At 31.4% G+C, this 19071-nt stretch overlaps 2 protein-coding genes across 2 annotated transcripts in view; one reads left to right on the forward strand and one right to left on the reverse strand.

Moving 5' to 3' along the window:
- Positions 1–1154: 1154 nt before the first annotated feature.
- On the forward strand, positions 1155–10047 carry LOC142330695 (uncharacterized). The gene is made up of 4 exons (XM_075376142.1): positions 1155–1195; positions 4317–4475; positions 6296–6505; positions 9369–10047. The coding sequence occupies exons 1-4, from the start codon at positions 1155–1157 to the stop codon at positions 10045–10047; spliced, it is 1089 nt and encodes a 362-aa protein (XP_075232257.1).
- Positions 10048–10501: 454 nt separating this feature from the next.
- LOC142330697 (multiple inositol polyphosphate phosphatase 1-like) overlaps positions 10502–19071 on the reverse strand; it is a 30036-nt gene continuing 21466 nt past the window's right edge. Inside the window, exons 7-10 of the mRNA XM_075376143.1 lie at positions 15895–16004; positions 14163–14372; positions 13414–13691; positions 10502–10515 (exon numbers count right to left, since the gene is read on the reverse strand). Of these exons, the coding sequence (XP_075232258.1) occupies positions 10502–10515; positions 13414–13691; positions 14163–14372; positions 15895–16004 (612 nt within the window). The remainder of the gene's footprint in view (positions 10516–13413; positions 13692–14162; positions 14373–15894; positions 16005–19071) is intronic.

Raw genomic sequence — 19071 nt, forward strand, 5'->3', positions numbered from 1 at the left:
ACTTATGTTGAATACTGGCAGTTTCTTTAAATTTATCACGCCATACACGAATACTTGTTCTAGAGGGAGGCTGTAAGTTATACAGAGTTCTAAAATTGCATCAAACTTTTATGTCGGATTTTGGTTCAATAATCTACTCTACACACAGTGCTTTCATCTGTGAATTCATAGCGACTGACGACATATGCAGTTACGTATGAAGTGCTATGTAGTATTTGCAGAGGAAAACATAAAGTTTTCCTCTGTTTTCCATAAAGTTACCCGTTAAAGAGAGCCCAACCATTCACTGATAGCACTATCACTTTTTTTTTAATAAGACATCCAAATTGTTCAGATAATTCTTGGACACTACTCCATATGAAAAAAAAAAAAAATATATATATATATATATATTGGTGCCGATATTAATATTCAATATCACAATATTTATATTTTATTTAGTTTTTAAATGATTAAAGTTTGCAATAATATTATTTTATTTAAAATTAATTAAAAAAAAATATTTTCTCCTTAATTGTTTAAATTATATTTTATAATTCTTTTTGACAGATTTCACCAAAAAACTTAACATATCATATAATACAACCAAACTAAAAGAGTGGCAAGATGTATGATATAGGTCTATGAAAATGACCTAAAAATAATAATATAAAAAAGTAACTCGGTCTGGCTCAAAATGATAAACTCCATACAGATCAATAAGTCACAATCCCCAAGAATCTCAACACTTACCCTAAAAACATCTAATAAAATCTACACCATAATGAATGCCCATGACTCCACTAATAATAAAAACAAATCTCCAAGAGACCATAAAGAAACAGAAAGGTTCTGGAACCTACTTGACCAGACCGTAAATAAAATCCCCAAAAATCATGTTAAACGATTAATCGGAGACTTCAAGGCTCAACTAGGCAGAAAAAGAAGATAATGACACTTCATTATGCATCCAGGAAAAAAAAGAGAAAGAAGATACTACAACATCATGAGAAAATGGTTTACCCAAAAGAGAACAAATGAAAACGCAAAGAGACTTATTCATCTCTGCAGAAATCACAACCTAATCTCGAAATCCAAATATTTCAAGAGGAAACTTCAACAAAACAAAACCTGGAAACACCCTGACTACACTAAAGGAGAATGGCAACTAGATCATGTCTTCATGGACAAACACTACCACAAAGAGATTTACAATGTAAGAGTCCTCAGACGTGCAGACACAGGCTCAGATCACTATGTAGTCAAAATTAAAATTAAATTCACTCCCCCAAGGAAGTAACAAAACCAGGTTCCTATATCTAAAAGAAAAATAGACCATACTCAACTAACCAAGAATGAAAATTATCAAAAAGCAACCAAAAAATAACAATCATGATAAACTTAAAGACCTAGTCAATAACCTTTAAAAAAATCACAGGAGAATTGGCCCCAATAAAACACCCCTAAGAAGCATCAATGATGGAACAGCAAATGCGACGAAACAGTAAAAAGAGACATCGGTCACGGCTATTACACCAATCCCAAAAATCAGAAACATCGTTCCAGAATCTAGTAAAATAATGAAAAGAAACTACTCGAACCCAAACGAAAATAAAAAGACAAGACTATAAAGAACACTGAAATCAATAGAAGAAAAATTCAATAAAACACAGTCGGGAGACTACCAAAAAACAACTCCAAAAATACAAACCTCCCAACCTTACTAATGAAGGATGAAAGTGTTTGTCCATGAAGACATGATCTAGTTGCCATCCAAATTGTAGAGATCTAAATACAAGGAGGAAGGCCAGCAAAAATTGTTCCTCACCAACAATTTGTCAACATCTGGATCAAAGAAGAACTACCAGAACACTGGACGACAGCCCTCATCCACCTGCTACATAAAAAAGCAGACAAAACAGACCATAACAATTACAAGGGAATATCACTCCTAGACAGAAGATACAAATACTTTCAAGAATCATCCTCAACAAGATTGATTTACTACTCGAGAAAGAAACTAGAAGAATACAAAGGAGGTTTCAGACTCTGGAGGAGTTGTCCAACCAGATCATGAATCTCAAGCTAAAAATGGATTACAACAGAAAAAGATGCAGAGACATGATGTAATGTTTGTAGACTTCAAGAAAGCATTCGATTGCATCCATAGAGAAGCTCTACTAAAAATTCTAAAACACTTTAGACTATATGCCAATTTAATAAACGTAACAAAACTAACCCTCACAAACGTTATGTCAAAAGTGAAATTCATCAGAGGCAAAGTCTCAGAACCATTTGAGATCAAAACAACACAACGCCAAGGCGATGGACTCTCACCGCCACTATTCAACTGCGTTCTGGAAATGGTAATGAGAGAATGGCTCAAAAAATGCCGCCTAAAGTAAAAATAGGCCAAAAAGTCAAAACAAACTGCTTTGGTTTTGCCGATGACTTGGCACTGCTAGCAAACTACATCAACAAAGCTAAAATACAGAACTTAAAATTAGAAGTTCAAAATATTGTAAATAAAATTGGTCTCAAAATAACATTTGAAAAGACAGAAATTATGCTCCAAAACACACCAACACAACACAGTTAAAAGAAATAAACATGAACAATAATAAAGTCAAAATAGTAACCCAATTAAAATACCTCGGAGAAATAATAACAAACAACCTCAACGAAAAACCTTGATTGAAGAAGAAACAAACTGGGTTTCCAGGCTAATTTTTGGTTAAAACTCACAAATTAACCTGGTACACTTACAATAAAAAATTCCTATCTACAAACGCAAAAATAAGACGCTAGAAAACTTATAAAACCACAACCCACTTACGCAGCAGAAACACTCTTCCACCTGAATGAACAATCAAAGACAGACAGACTCCAGAAAATCGAAAGAAGAATTAGAAGAACCTGCTTCAGTAAGAAGTACCAGAGAGACGGGCAATGGTGGATTGTGCCCAACAAAGTCATGTACAAGGAGTTTGAACCCTTCACAGGTACCATGCGTAAGAGGAGACTAGGATTCTTTGGACACATCATGAAGATGCAACCACGCTGACTTCTGAAACAGCTAGTACAGTACAATCTCGACTCGAAAAACACTAAGAGAGGATGCAGATGGATCACAGAAATAAAAGAGGATCTGTAGGAAATTGGCCTTATACCAGAAGACCATAGACACGATAAAACTTTCTAAGTTTTCTACATAAAGACACGATAAAGCTTTCTACATAGGCTGACCGCGGTACATAAGCTATGTATATATACAAAGGCTGACCATAGGTTGGCTTACCGCGATATTAACTATCCTGAAAATATCTTATACTAACTTAATTGCTGTTTTTTTAAACATTTGCTATTTTTTTTAAATGTAAACAATACTGCTGTTTTTGCTATTTATTAATATAATTATTATTACGAATTATAATTGTAAAAAATTATAATTGTACAACATTTATTGTAAATTAATACAGAGTAAATCACAGTAAACATTTTTTTAAGTAAATTAAAAGTGCTTTAATTTTTCAAATGTCTAGAAATCCTTAGTAAGTGTTTAAGAAACATCTGGTATTCTCTGTAAAGGTGCTAAACATGGATGCTAATAAAGAAAGAATTAAGAAACTTCTAATCTGTGAGAATAAGATACTCTATATAATAAAAAAGCTTATGGAGATGAATAACTGGAAGATTAGATACAAATAAAGGAACTATGAACCAGAAGAGTAATACTGACCAAAAATTCTTAGTTCCCGAGTGTCAAGAGCTGCAAGCTAATCTTGCAACAAAGTGGGTGCAGAAAGGCATAATGCTGAAGTAATGAAATTAGTCATGTAAAAAGACAACATAATAAATATAAATAATAAATACATAAGTAAACGCAATAAGCAAATGAAAAATATTTACAAGATGTATTAGTGGGATTACAAAGATGTGTAAATTATTTGAAAAGTTCAAAACATTTAATTAAAGACTTGTAATCTTGTTAGACTTACTATTACTTATACCATTTACTTTTATGAATGTTAATTATCTTACTTTGTGCTTACTTAACTATTGTTGTGTGCATGTAAAATAATTCATACAATTGTTTTAAATGATTTAGAACAAATCTAAATTTTGTCCAGTTGTAATGAGCCAACTATAATTCTTACCAAACGTAAATTTTTATTGAGATACAGTATTATTTTTTTATTTAACTTTATTTACAAATACTGAAGATGTACAAATGAACTGATATAGATACAAAAGAAAAATATATACACACTTTATTTGTAATGTTAAGTATGTATAAAAGTAACTTAATGAATTAGCTTTAAAAATAATTACTTCAGAACTAAAGATAATGTCCTAAATTCATGGAATTATACTACTAGAAGAACTTATCAGAACTATGAAGATGAATTAGTGATCAATTTCTTCATCACTGAATGGAAGGATTCACCAATTGAAATCTTCCATTCTTCAATTGGAGGAGAAATTGTATTTCCAATGTAATTAACAATTTTGTTGTTAATTGTTTAGTTTATTCAGCAATTTCAGTATTAACGATAGCATAAATACATATGTAATATAAATACTTGCTAGCGATAAAAAACGATGAAATTAAGGAGAAATTTCTTCTCCTTAGCGTTATTTCAATTTTGTTGTAACTGCAGATGATGCTATTGTAACTGGCATTCATCTTGAAATGGTTAGGACCATTTATTGAATGATCGAACAGCATACTTGCTCTGTGTAATATTTGTTCATTAAATATGATATTTTTCACCAATTTAATTTGTTTGTAAATCTAAATCGCATGTCTTTCAAGAATGTTGAATATAATTATTCATGTTATCGACAGTCTGGTTGGGAAGTCATGGTACCCCTAAAGTTAAAGAAAAATATGAGTTAGGATATGTGTTTGGAACAGAAGGTATTTTCATTGGGATCAGTTGGTAACAATCTTTTACGTCACACTATGAATAAAAAAACAGAATTGGCGACACGAGTAGTTACAGCGTCGAAGAGCGATTAGTAACAAGTGTATGGATTCATGAAAAAAAACATTCGTATCAAACAATGAGGCTAATAGTGATATGTTTTGGCAGCGCTTTAATAAGCCGCCACCATGAAAAGCAACAGTGTTGGCTTGGGAAAAACGTGCATTGAATTAGGCAGTGTTAAAGATAGGCCGCGGAGTGGACGAAAGTTAACGCGGTTTGAAGTATGTGCTGCTGTTGCAGTTTCCTTTCAACAATCCCCAATGAAATCAGCTCGTAACGGTCAGCAGAATTTTGCACACCTCGGACAACAATGCAAGACCATATGAAAAAGGACGTGAAAGTTAGGCCATTTCGTCCATGTTTATCAATGAACTGTAAAATGCAGATATGGAACGTTGTGCTGCATCATGCTGGGCTTTATTAGAAAAATTCCCTGCTGCAGTGCACCGTGGAAAGGTGCTTTCTACTTACAAATGTGCAATCTGTCGCAGTTCGCGTTCCACAAATGCGTTATTTTGAGCAAAAGAAAATCTTTATTGTGGAACAGAGTTGGAAAGAAATGCATCACGCGTCATATGGGTTGAAACGACAGCTGGTCATTTGGTTGATCCTTATTTTTCTGATGGACCACTGAATGCACATACTTATTTAGAGATGTTGGAGGCATGATTAATACCAGAACTTTAAGAGAAGGATCTCATGGAACCAATATGGTTGCAGCAGGGTAGTCACCAAGCTCCATTGTCATGACCACCAAGAAGTCTTGATCTCACCACACCAGACAATTCATTGTGGCAATTATCAAGGCATACATATCTGCACGTCATTATACCACAAATGAAGAATTGCGTGATGATGTGAGGGCACCTTCCATAACGTAACACCAGAAATGCTCCGTCGCATGTCACAGAGGACATGGTGACATATAGAATTGTTCATGCAACATGAGGGCGAACACACAGACCCATCCGACCATTAAAATTAATACAACGTATCAAGTGAGTAAATAAAATAATTCATTATTTTACCGCATTTTTTATTTATAACTCATTACAAATTTTTAGTTCTAACTTTAGGGGGTATGGTGCTTCGCGGTCACCTGAATATTATTTGCACATTGAGGTTAATACATTGTGTACATCATGTTTTTTTTTTTTATGAACGGTGAGAATTTTATGTTATTTGTGAATGCATCAAAAACATTTTCTGGAAGCATATATTTCTAAGTATTTAGATTAGAGCAAATTTATTTGTTGTAACGTTTTAAATTGCATCTCATCATGTTAATCAATAAGTTTTTTTGTAATATTGAAATTTTATTTCAGAAACATTGTTCATAATGAAAGTTCATCACATTATCTGGGCAAATTTTATTTTGGGCACTCAACAACTTTATTTAATTTATTGTCGGTACTTGGTACACACACATCATCAGAACATATTACAGTCGATAATTATGACAAAATGCATAATAGAATATGGCAAACTTCACATCTTGATCCATTTGGATCAAATTTTGTAGCTGTACTTCTCAAGTAATCAATTTTTCTTATACTATATCTGTAGGGGAAAGTGTTGTTCCTTGTGTCATACGTACCTTGAGTTAGTCTGGATTGTGCTGCTATGTAAGCAGGAAACAGTAGTGTCATTTGATTTGCTACAAGGAGCACTGTGGATGTTGTTTTACCCCATTGTATAATGCTAGCTTTTTGTGAAAAATTAGTTTCAATATTTCAATAGTAAAAGTAAATGTTTTTGATTGAGTTTCTTGATTTTTGGTGAGAAACACATAAACAACAAACTGAGAAAACCATAGAGGTAATTAGTTTGTATTAGCTTGTATAGTTTGTATAGCCATATAAGGAAGTCATGTGGTGTCTACAACATTTTTTACTAATTTAAAAACAGTAATGGAAAATATAAATTTTCCATTACTGTTTTTAAATTAGTCTGATGTCCAAGGTACATCACATTGTTGTACCTTGGACCACCTTGCAGACCTTAAGAAAAGAAATAGATTTATATTAAAATAGTTATTCGATAGAATTTAAAAAAATATTAGATTAACAATATTATTAACTATATTGTAAAATCATTAACAATTAAAAATTACAACACAGTTGTAAGTAAATAAAATAAAATGAAAATTGACCCAAGGTATAACAACACTTTCCTCTACTAATAAACTGAGATTTTTTTTTAGTATATATACATTACTTGTTGAAAATAAATTCATCCAAATTTCATTAGACAAAACAAGGTGATATAAGCGTAAAAAAATTAATTTAAAAATATTTGTTGTCCATTAAATCTATTTAATTGATTTTTTTTTTGTAATCAATCACAATGTTTTACTATGTTACTCAAAATGCTAATGAAATTGAATAATCTATTATACCATCATAATTCATTTTGCCACACTCAAACAAACATCAGCTATACTGATTTGATTTATCTAACTTTGTTTATCTTTGAATTATTTTTTAAAGTGAATGAGCAACTGATTAAAGCAAATATACATTTTGATTGGCTTCTTTCCCAACTCTCCTGAAATTAGGTAAAATGTTTTATAATTGATGACAACCTATTTTTTTTTATGGATGCGAGTAGCAACTGATGTAATAAAATTTTTTCATATACTTTACTAATCATGTCTGATGTAAATTACCTTTAGTGGCATCATTAATATGTGTATAGTAAGAAATTATTTTGAGCTTTACTTATGTATATTTATATATGTGATAGGACATATGAGGAGACCTGGGTTTACCTAATAACCATCATAGTTCCTAGTTAAGTTTTATGAAAAGGTATTAGAGAAAGGAAACATGTTCCTGGATATTGACTGGTAAAACTGCCCTCACCAATCATACAAATACTAAGGTTTGAGTAACTCTTTAGACCTCTGTTATTAAGCATAGATTTAGAAGGCATCTAACCTAAACCTTGGAAAAATCTTGTAGATGAAGAGTTCAAAGATCAGGAAAATGGTGGATGGTGAGAAAAGTAGTTTTCCCATTAAAAAACTATAAAATTATTTGGATAAACCCACCTAAACAAACTCTCCTTTATGTAGTGGATGCTCACTACATGAACTAGAATGGGAGTAATACATTAATGATTTTGCATTGACCAATTCAAATATACACTGCACATTTGAAAAGTAACACATTGCTTTTCGTTCAAATACTAAAAAGCCACCCTTGAAGAGGCACAGGCTTCCCTAAGAAACATTTTCCCCATTACCCAGAATTTATGTGTTGAATGTGGATCTATATAAATTAAGTATAGGTCATTTAACCAGTTTGTAGCATTTTAACAACTTAAAAGAACTTTCAGTTTTTATAAATTTGGTAAGGATCACTGACAGTATTTGTAAATATATGAGTATGAGTGGGATTTATAAATTTGTCAAAATTAACACAAAGTGTTTTGTCAAATTTACACAAAGGGTAATCTTTTTTTCTTGTAATAGGTAGCAAATATAATCTTAGAATCATATTACAAAGATTTTATTCTTTCAAATTTTGGAAATATGAATGTATCAGTACACACAAAAGAGGTGATCTAAGGATTTTGGTCTTTCACACAGCTTTTAATAATTTTTTATTTGGATAATAAACTCATAAATGTATAGAATGTTGAAGATAATCATGAATAAAAATTTTTATTTTCATTTATATTCATATTCATTTTCATTCATACCTCATACTTATAATTTTTTTTTACATTTCACTAAATCCTGTGCTAGTCAATTAAAAAAACAAAATAATTATTCAAAAACAATCACAACTCATTGTTCTTAAGTTACTTCATTAAAGCACTCAGATTTCTTGTTTTCTCATTAATATTGTTTCTAACTATGATCACCAAATGTGAGGTTACTCTTGGATATAAACAGTTGGAAGGTTGAAGGCCTTCAAATACTTTTTTCCAGACCTATTGGTTCACGAATTAACTCTTTTATTCTCTCATATACCCAATTCCATTTATCACTATGCTCATCCGCTTCACCCTTGATTTACCCAGGTATAATCTCTTTATTACAGAAACCATAAGTTAGATTATACCGTGCATGAATTCAATCAATGTAAATGAAAAAACTACATGTGGTGTAAAAGTCGTGCGATAGTAAAATTAAACATTTCATTCAAACAATAGTGTTGGAGATGATTATAGATGTAGTGTACAGAAACAGACACTATAGTGTGAGAGATAATAGATAACAGTGATGCCTATATTAACATTTGGAATAGAAATTAGCTTTGTTTTCAGAGGCATACATTTAGCATACCCTCAAATAGTTAAAATTCAAACTACTCATTTTTAATTGTTCTTAATTAAACTTTTTATTTTCATTAATGTTCTATTTATCTTAACATTTATTTTTCTTTATAGGTGTGAATCTGATGAACTATACAAAATTGCATTTTATTTGAATGAAATGAATTTCGAGTTCAAAGCATGTGGTGGAAATATTTGTAGTTGGAATCAGTTTTATGATTCGTATAAATATAATCTTGACCCAACACAATGTAATACAGATTATTGTACAGAATTAGAAGACATTATGTCATGGTTACTAAATACTGATATAAAGATACAAAATGAAAATAATGATGAAGAAACAAATAAAAATTCAATGAAACTTCAAATTAATAATGATGAAAACAATAATGATGGCCATGGTGATGATAATAATAATAATGCTATAAAATTAGACAAGAATGTTATAAGTAAAAATGATACTACTGGAACCAGAGTGTTTAATGACGGTCTTAAAGAAAATTTTAATTATAACATTAACAATAATAATAATAAAACTAGTAAACCACAAACAGAGGATATATTTCCAATATTCAGTATAAGTGAAAACATAAGTAATATGTCTAATTTGCCTGATATTAAAATATATACGTCTACCAAAGTGAAAAAATCTAGCTCTTCATGGCCACAAAGAAATGATCCAGGCTTACTTTTACCCTATATTTTCATAGTTATCTTTTCCAGCATCGTCCTTAAATATTTAATTAAACATTTTTGTCAAAGAAGAAATTATAAATTACTTAAGTTATGATAAAAAATATACTTATATTCAGAATAATTGAATCAATTGTTTTATTTAGCTCTTTTATTATTGCAGAAATATATAAAAAATACCTTATTTTTTAATTTATATATTAAGTAAAATAATCATTTACTTTAATGATTCAAAGTATATGTATAATATACATTTTTTTGAATATTTACATAAGTGTTGTAGTTTATAGTTGCCAAGTAAAATTATTTCAACTTTCTTAAAAACATACATAAGATGTATATAAAATTTAATTTTTTTTTTTTAATATTAAAATTATTTAAAAATATTTGAATTAAATTTCACATACCACATTCAAGATTTCAAGTAAACTTTCTTATCCTGAAGAAGAAAGCTATTAACAACATTACTTAAGGTAAATAATTGTAATTGTAAGGTAATTAATTGTAGTGTCACTTAATTTACATATTAATAATCAAGGAAAATTGTAATTTCATTGTTGTTGAACTGTTAATAAGCACAAAAAAGCCTCAAAGATTAAACTTTGACTAGTATCATGTGAGAAAGAGCCTAATCCAAAAAAGTTTTTAGAGTATTTGAGTTCAAATCAAAATTAATTGCGAATTTCACAATTAAATTTCTCCAAATACATTATCATTATTTCTTTTTACATTATTATGTAACAATTAAGTACAGCATTCCAAATCCAAAGTAATGAAAATATAAAGGGAATATGGTGTAACAAAGATTACTATTGAGGAGAAACAACTGGAACAGGTGGTATAGATTGGAAGAATAATAAAGTTTGATGCAAGTTGCACTAAGAAAAATAGAAGCAGAACTGCGAGTGGTAAAATGACTTTCAGCAAGGTTAGAAATCTGCCTACGACAAAAAGTATAACTATTGATCTGGGAAAGGTGCAAACACATGCACAGTAAACAAAAGAAAAACTTGATATCTGGAAAGTTTTGAAATGTGCCTATGGAGGAAAATGTTAGCTATTAACTGGTGAGAGAAATTTGTCAAGATCAGGTCTTGACAAATATAAATGGAAGACAATACAAAGAAAAAAGTTAACTGGATAGGCCACATCCTAAGACATGACTGTATGTAAAAAGTAATAATTTAAGGAAAAGTTGCAGGTTTGAATGGAAGAGGAAGTAGAATAGGAATATTGGATAATTGGAAGTAAGACAAGAATACAGTAATTTAAAATAAAAAGCTCAGTACAGACCATCATGGAGAATGCTCTTTCTTGATTTATGTCAGTAGGCAGTTCCACTGAAGAAGAATTTTAGATGTTTAAACAGCATAAAATTAACACAAACTAGAATAAACAAAACGATACTAAATTAAAAACAACGACGATGAACTGCATAACTTTCCGACTACACCAGTCAAGTTATGCGATTCATTTTTCGTTCAATAATTTTAAGCTCTTATTTGTATAATAGGTGTCGAGAACTACAACTGAGGAATTGATGACAAATGTCCGCAAATAACCGTGTTTGTACGCTGACTAAAACTAGGTAATTGTAATTTACCGTTATGTTTGGCGAAAGATAACGCATCAACTTTCCGTACGCATTTGCAATAACGCACTCAATGCGTCCCATGACCGATGCTGCGATTCAGATTGATTATCATTGACTCGATAGTTTCCGGTTTGGTGGGTAACGCGTACGTTCAATTTGAAAGCTTCTCGAAAATTGGCTGTTTTTAGTTCTTTAGCATACCACGTCAATTCGATATCTGATAGCTGACTCACCGATATTCCATTTATCGGAGACAACGACGACTTGTTTTTTTTCTTACCGCCCCATCTTCAATCAGGTCGTAGACCGTCTAAGGTATAATCCCCTTCCTTCGACTCTAATTTTTCTTTTCATCATCTCGACCGAAGACTGTATATTCTTACTTTCCCGACGGTAATAGTGACTTAAAATGTGAAAAAATATTCCGAATTGGATAAAAAAAATTCCACTTCTCTCGAAAACGGTCAGTCTTAGAGCTTCAAAAAACTTAATTATATATTTTGAAATATATTATATATATATATATATATATATATCGAAATTATATTTTGATAACCAAACATAGTTTTAAACAATTCGTCATTGTTCAATCGATATTTATGCATATTATTGTGATACTACCCGTGTGAAGCGATTGTCGCATTTAAATAACTATCATAAATAAATCTGTGTGTATTATTAAATTTAAAATAATAATAAGCTAAATAAAATAAATTTATTTTAAATCTATTTTATGTGAACCCGGGCTGGTTTAGCGGTGAACTCATCTTCGCAAATCAGTTATCTGGTAAATCTCCGGAATTACCATTAGATAATGCTTCAGAGGATGAGATGAATGATTAGTAGCGTGTGTGAAAATGTCATTCCTGACCAGGATTCGAACCCGGGACCTCCGGATGAAAAGATCATTATTAGGATAATTTTTGAAGTTAAAGATTCTGAGGCTCACTCTTAGCTATCAACGTGAAATAGTTGTTACCTACAAGGTGATATGGAAAATCAAACGTTGTTATCAGTTTATATTAAAAAGTAAAGTAAATAAGTAAGTAAATAAATCAGTTTATTAAAAAAATATATATTTATTTACGTAATTGAGTATCTTTTAATGTTACTTTGCATCCTTATGTAAGTCATATTATCCAGCCCTCCTAATTGATGATCAATCATTTGTAAAGCAAATTATGATTTGAATTTGACAACGTTAAGGACTGTACCATGGCCACCACTTTTATATTTTATAAGTCTCGGTCTTGGGGGGATATAAGAGTGCTGAGACATGTAAAAAAGCCCCTTTTTCTGGTAAAAATGTTGCAATTATCCTACTTATAGAGTTATAAAGTTTTTTCGATTATACCATAACCTATACAATTGCGTACAGTAACAAGCAATATATTTACTTGAAATCGCTGTCACCTTTTTAACGATAAACAAAACGAAACGTCGGGTTCGACAACTATTAAAAGGGTCTAATCAACAGTACCGCCATTCTGTACATGAACATATATTTGCAGTTGGCTTGGATTGTAAGGAAGAAAGAGAAATTAATCAAAAATGTTTAATTTAAGAAATTATGTTTTGTTTTATTCATTTAACTCAAAAAAGCATATTAAATAACGTATTTTTTATTATTATTATTATTATAATATTTGTTATAAAAATTATTTCTTAATGACAATTTATTTTTAAAACGACAGATTTTTCTTAATGGCAATTTATTTTTTAAAAAACAAATTGTTGAAATTACAAATACTGTAGCAAAAATTATTAATAAAACCCAAAATATATAGATTAAGTTTTTATGTACTTTAAAATTATTATAATTTAACTGTACTCTTAAAGGATCATATTTTATAAAATCAGTAGTTTTACCTTCTTCATCTTCAACAGTAACATACATAATATTTTCAATTTTTTTTCTAATCAGTTCATAATATATTTGTACTATCTCTTCACTAATTTCTATTTTTTGTCTTGAAAACCAATCTATCCTATCGCAATACTTTGTATTACAAGTGACTGGATTAATAACATCTTTATATAAAGTATAAAAATGATCCCAATTACAGACATAACCGTTGCACTCATTAAATTTTAAATTCTTTTCATTTAAGTAAAACATTATCCTGTATGGATCACCTGAACTGCAACTGAAATTAACAAACATAAACTGATTATAAACAAATTAATATTGAAAAATATCATCGACATGTGTTTTTTTTTTCTGAAACAATCATTGTTAAATAATTGTAATTAATTAAATGGCAAGTTAAGAGCAAATTATGGCAAATAAAGACCATAATAACTAAAAGTTCTTCTCAAGTAATGAGAAAGGACTCAGAATAAGCTCTCTCTCTCTCTCTCTCTCTATATATATATATATATATATATATATATATATAGTGATATTGAAACATAAACTTATTGAATTATGTAAGTGATATTTATTTATTGTAGCAGAACACCATTCACTCTTTACTGATTAATTTAAGTTTCTGAACACATGAAGACTTCTGATTATTAAATGTGACTGTATTAAATATTACTAACTGATTTGTTTAATGCATAAATAGAGGTTTTTATAAATTCTTTTTTTTTTAATAAAGGTGATGTTTACGTACCTCAACAGAACTGAAGCAAAATTAGAACCAAATGGATCAATGACTGATGTTCGCCATGAGCGATTCTTCATTTGATTAAAATTACCAGCAGTAATGTGTTCCTTATCTATAAAAGTTCCAAGCTGTGCTAATAAAGCAAATAAAGCTGAAGAGTGACCAAAATAAAATTTTCCAAAATAATGTTCTGCACTTGCATTTTCTTTCGCTGATCTGTAAATAAAGGTTTTTATTATACCAGTAATTATTTATGTTTACTAAAGTATTATTTCTGTAAATTTAACTATCTAGCTAATAATATTATTTATGACCGGTTTAATATTTCTGTTAATGATTTGAATTACTACCATGCATGATAATCATTTTTTCTCACCTTCATTTTCACTACACATTTTTTTTTAAATCTGATGTGATCACCTCATGACATTCTTGCACGCCTATTAAATTACACATACACAATCTTTTTAAATAAAAAGTACATATAATTAATTTTATTTCATTAATAAATTTTGATATTTTTTATTTTTTTATAATTATTGAATTACTATTTATGGTAATAAATTTTTACAATCACAGGTTATTAATTATTAATAAATCAATACATTTAAATTACAAAAAAAGTTTAAAAAAAAAGCTGAAGTCTGATTCGAACCGATGTGTCCTTCTAAGATCGAAATATTTCATTAATTAAAATTTCATTTGGCTATAACTCTGGAACCAAGGAAAATAAGTACCACTTATGACATATTGAAACTACATAAAGTACAGGACGCAGTGAAAATAGACAGAAGAATCTTACGGAAAATATTAGGCCCAAAAAACAACACAGGACTAGATTATAAACAAAGATCAAACCAAGAGCTATATTCCAAAATATAAAAAATAACAGATGTATTCAGGAAAAGAAGACTGCAATTCTATGGACACATATGCAGAATTGAGATCACCAGACTAACAAAACAGATCTTCACCCTACTAAACACTCACAAGAACAAGATAACCTGGCTTAAAGAAATAGACAATGACCTAGTAAACGATTCAATAGATTCAGACATTTTAAAAGACAGAGCAACATTCAGAAAAACAATACTGGAATTAGAGTTTCAGGAGAGGAAAAACTCACTTGTAGAAGAGGGAGAAAATGGACTCAAGAAGACAAATAACACCACTCTAGAAAAATGAAAGAAGCATGGGCTAAAAAGGTGATTAAGGGTGCCCTCTAAATGGGCTATTCGAAAAGAAAAAAAAAGAAAACCTAAAAGTTAAGGAAGTACTTAACTATAGAAAGTAAGATTTAAGACACAATTTAAAAAAGTAAATAGTAATTTGAGCTATGATTACTTTATTTAAATGTGCAGTCTGAAAATGAACTACATTTTCTTTGATGAATATTCTTAGAACTCTGATAGGCGTACTTCTCTTTCAACAATATAAATAGTATCCCCTCAATTAAAAAGATCCAATGATATTTCTAGGATAAAAATTTATTACAGTATGCGTATGTTAATGAAGTAATCTTGCTTAAAATATCTTTAAGATAAATTTGACTAATCTTGAGTTTACAATGGAAGACACTGTCTTGAATTGACAATTAAGTAAGCACATTTCAAAATTCAATAAACTGTATCAGAAATAAATTTAAAAAAAAAAGTTAAAACTAGCAAATTATTATCCAAAAAATAATTCCTATATAAAAGCTACTGAATATCATGATCCATATTAAAATAATACTTACTTAAATTGCGTTATCATATCTTGCAATAAAGGACATCCAAATTCTTTATTTATTTCCAACCCTGGACCAGAATTATAATAATAAGATAAATCATAAATATATTCAAACACCTAGAACATTAAACAAATTTTATTAATAATGATAATATTTTCACTTCACCTACACCAATTCTTTTCAAAGGAACAAATTTTATACAATGTTTTCTTTTTTAATTTTTAACAGCATTGCCTGCTAAGGTCATAAACTAAATTAATGTCAATAATATCCAGAGAAACTGAATCAAACTTTTATAATAATTAAAACTGATTTTTATGCGTAGCTAGGTAAATCACTTTTATCCTTATTTCATTTACATCAATTACTAGGATGCTGTTTTAAAATATTTTAGATGTTGTGAAACACCGGCAAAGGTGTTTTTTTTACCTTCTTGTCTTATCAATTCATGTTTGCATGTTAGTTAAGGTCAGTTAAATCTGACTGTCTTACCTGGTACTCAAATATGAATTTATCTAGAAACCTGTAAACAAATTTAACTGCTATTCTTAACAAAATCATTACTACATTTTCTTGAAGTTTTAATGTTTTTTAGATTATTAGATATTGTAAATTTAAATAAAGAGAGATACTGTGAATAGATTATTAGATAAATCTTTCTTTACTTTGAGAGAAATTCTTCAATTTATCTCTAATTCGAGTGATCTGATTTTTCTAAAATTTGCTAGCAGTTTTCTAATTTGTGGTAAATTCTTTAATTTTGCTAAAATTTGCGAAAAACTTTAATTTTTCTGAAATTTTTGAGAAATTCTCTAATTTATTTTAAATTAGCGAAAAATTCTCTTATTTTTCTCAAATAGACTTCTTGCAGTCTGCTTTTAAGTGGCCTGGTTTGCTGCAGTTCCAGCAGACTGGTCGACCTTTGTTGTTTGATACTGCAGCAGGCATTCTTCGGTCTTCCGTTGTAGTCGTTCTGGTAACTGGCGCTTCACGGAAGTCTTGATGCCGTCCGCCGACTCTTCGTCGCAGTCGATTCCCATTCTTCGAAGACGGACAATATGGCGATACAGCGCGCCAGCTGCTCCAGTCACAGAGCCTCTCTCTCTCTTTTTTCCTGTTTAGCCTCCGGTAACTACCGTTTAGATAATTCTTCAGAGGATGAATGAGGATGATATGTATGAGTGTAAATGAAGTGTAGTCTTGTACATTCTCAGTTCGACCATTCCTGAGATGTGTGGTTAATTGAAACCCAACCACCAAAGAACACCGGTATCCACGATCTAGTATTCAAATCCGTGTAAAAACCAGTCACAGAGCCTGAGTAAGGGCGTCGTTGAGTGACTTTGCCGACCCAAGAAGAAGGTGCTTCTTGATCTCGGCGTCCTGTAACCCGTCGATGAAGGTGTGTGCAGCCTCCTCCTGGATGTATCCCGGAGGCAGCCCGACTAATGCCCGTTGAGCTAGCTGTTCGATAACGGGTGGGAGTAGGAGGTCTGTCCTCCTCTCCCTGGGTAGACCGACCGCAGTCCGTAGTTGTAATCAAACTAGGGGTTTGACTATAAAGTTGAGTTCATTAAAGGAACCAGGAATAAATTCCGGACCAGCAACATTCGAACGACTAATGGAGTCTGTCTTGAATGGTTTAACCTATGAATCCTGCGTAGTTTATTTAGATGATGTGATTGTCGTCGGTCGTTCTGCAGAAGAGCATCTTTAAAACTTACGGAAAGTCTTCGACAAGCTGCGAGATGCGAATCTGAAGCTGAATCCGAAGAAATGTAATGTCTTTAGTGAAGAAGTTCAATACTTAGATAATGCTGTTTCAGGAAAAGGAGTGTCTAACGTAGAAAAATTAAAAATTATATGCGATTGGCCGCCGCCGAAGAACAAATACGAAGTGAGAGGTTTTCTTGGACTGTGCCATATTATCGTCCTTTTATAGAAAGCCTCTCCGAATTGCTAAGCCACTGACAAAACTGACTAAAAACAACAAATTCAAGTGGAGTCAAGAAGAAACCGAATCGTTTGAACTCTTGAAGAAGAATTTATCTTCAGCTCCAATCCTCGGTTGGATGATAGATTAGTCGTTTATTCAGATCCGAACAGAGTTGAAATCGGCGGAGTACTCTAGCAAATTAAGGATGAAGAAAAACGAGTGGTCGGTTATTTCAGCAAAACTCTATCAAAACCGGAGAGAAACTACTGCGTGACTGGTCGAAAATTACTTGCTGTAGTAAAGTCATTAGAACATTTCCACAAATATCTGTATGGCACTTCAAACTTCACACGGATAATTCGGCGATCACGTGACTACTCAATTTTAAAAATATGGAGGGCCAGACAGCATGCTAGCTGGAGCGTCTGCAAGAGTACGATTTCAAGGCAGAACATCGGCCAGGAGGGAAGAATTCAAATGTGGACGCTACATCCAGACGACCCTTTAATGTCAACTGTGGTCACTACTGCAGGGTAGAACAATGAGCCAGAGTTACAGATCTACGTCAAATTACTACAGTAGCAGCAATAAGCTGGCCGAAGATAGATGAGAGAAACTCAATTGGCAGATGCAAATATCGGCCCACATTTAACTGAAAAGAAGGCTAGAGATAGACCGAAATGAGGTAAGATTAGCGATCGAAGTACGGTGTACAAGAGTTATTGGGAACAATGGAAGTCGCTTGTAGTGAAGGATTATTGTCTTATACCAGTAATGGCAGTCCACGGATGGAAAACTGTCCATCCTAACTTGTTCTACCAAACGATAAAGTGAAGGAAGTCCTGAAAGAAATCCATGGAAAAACATCGGAAGATCACTTAGGAGTCAATAAAACCTTGGACAAGGTGCGACAACGATACTACCGGCTCCGTGTACGAGACGACATGGAGAAATGTATCACACTGTGCAAGCGGTGTGATGATACATGTCTTACTGGTAGCCATGGATTACTTCACCAAATGATCGAAAGTCTACGCTTTGCCCAATCAAGAATCATCATCGGTAGCAGACCCTCTGGTGAATGACTTCTGTCGTTTTGGGATACCAAGAGAGGAGATTCAAATCTCGTTTTTGCAAGAGGTCTTCGAACGTTTTGGTATACGTAAAACGAGAACCGCATCACTGCATTCAGAGTCAGATGGTAAGGTAGAACGCTACATCAGAACAATAGAGGAGCACTTAAGAAA

This window comes from Lycorma delicatula, chromosome 9 (assembly GCF_047948215.1).
Source record: "Lycorma delicatula isolate Av1 chromosome 9, ASM4794821v1, whole genome shotgun sequence".
In the NCBI taxonomy this organism is placed as follows: Eukaryota; Metazoa; Arthropoda; class Insecta; order Hemiptera; family Fulgoridae; genus Lycorma; species Lycorma delicatula.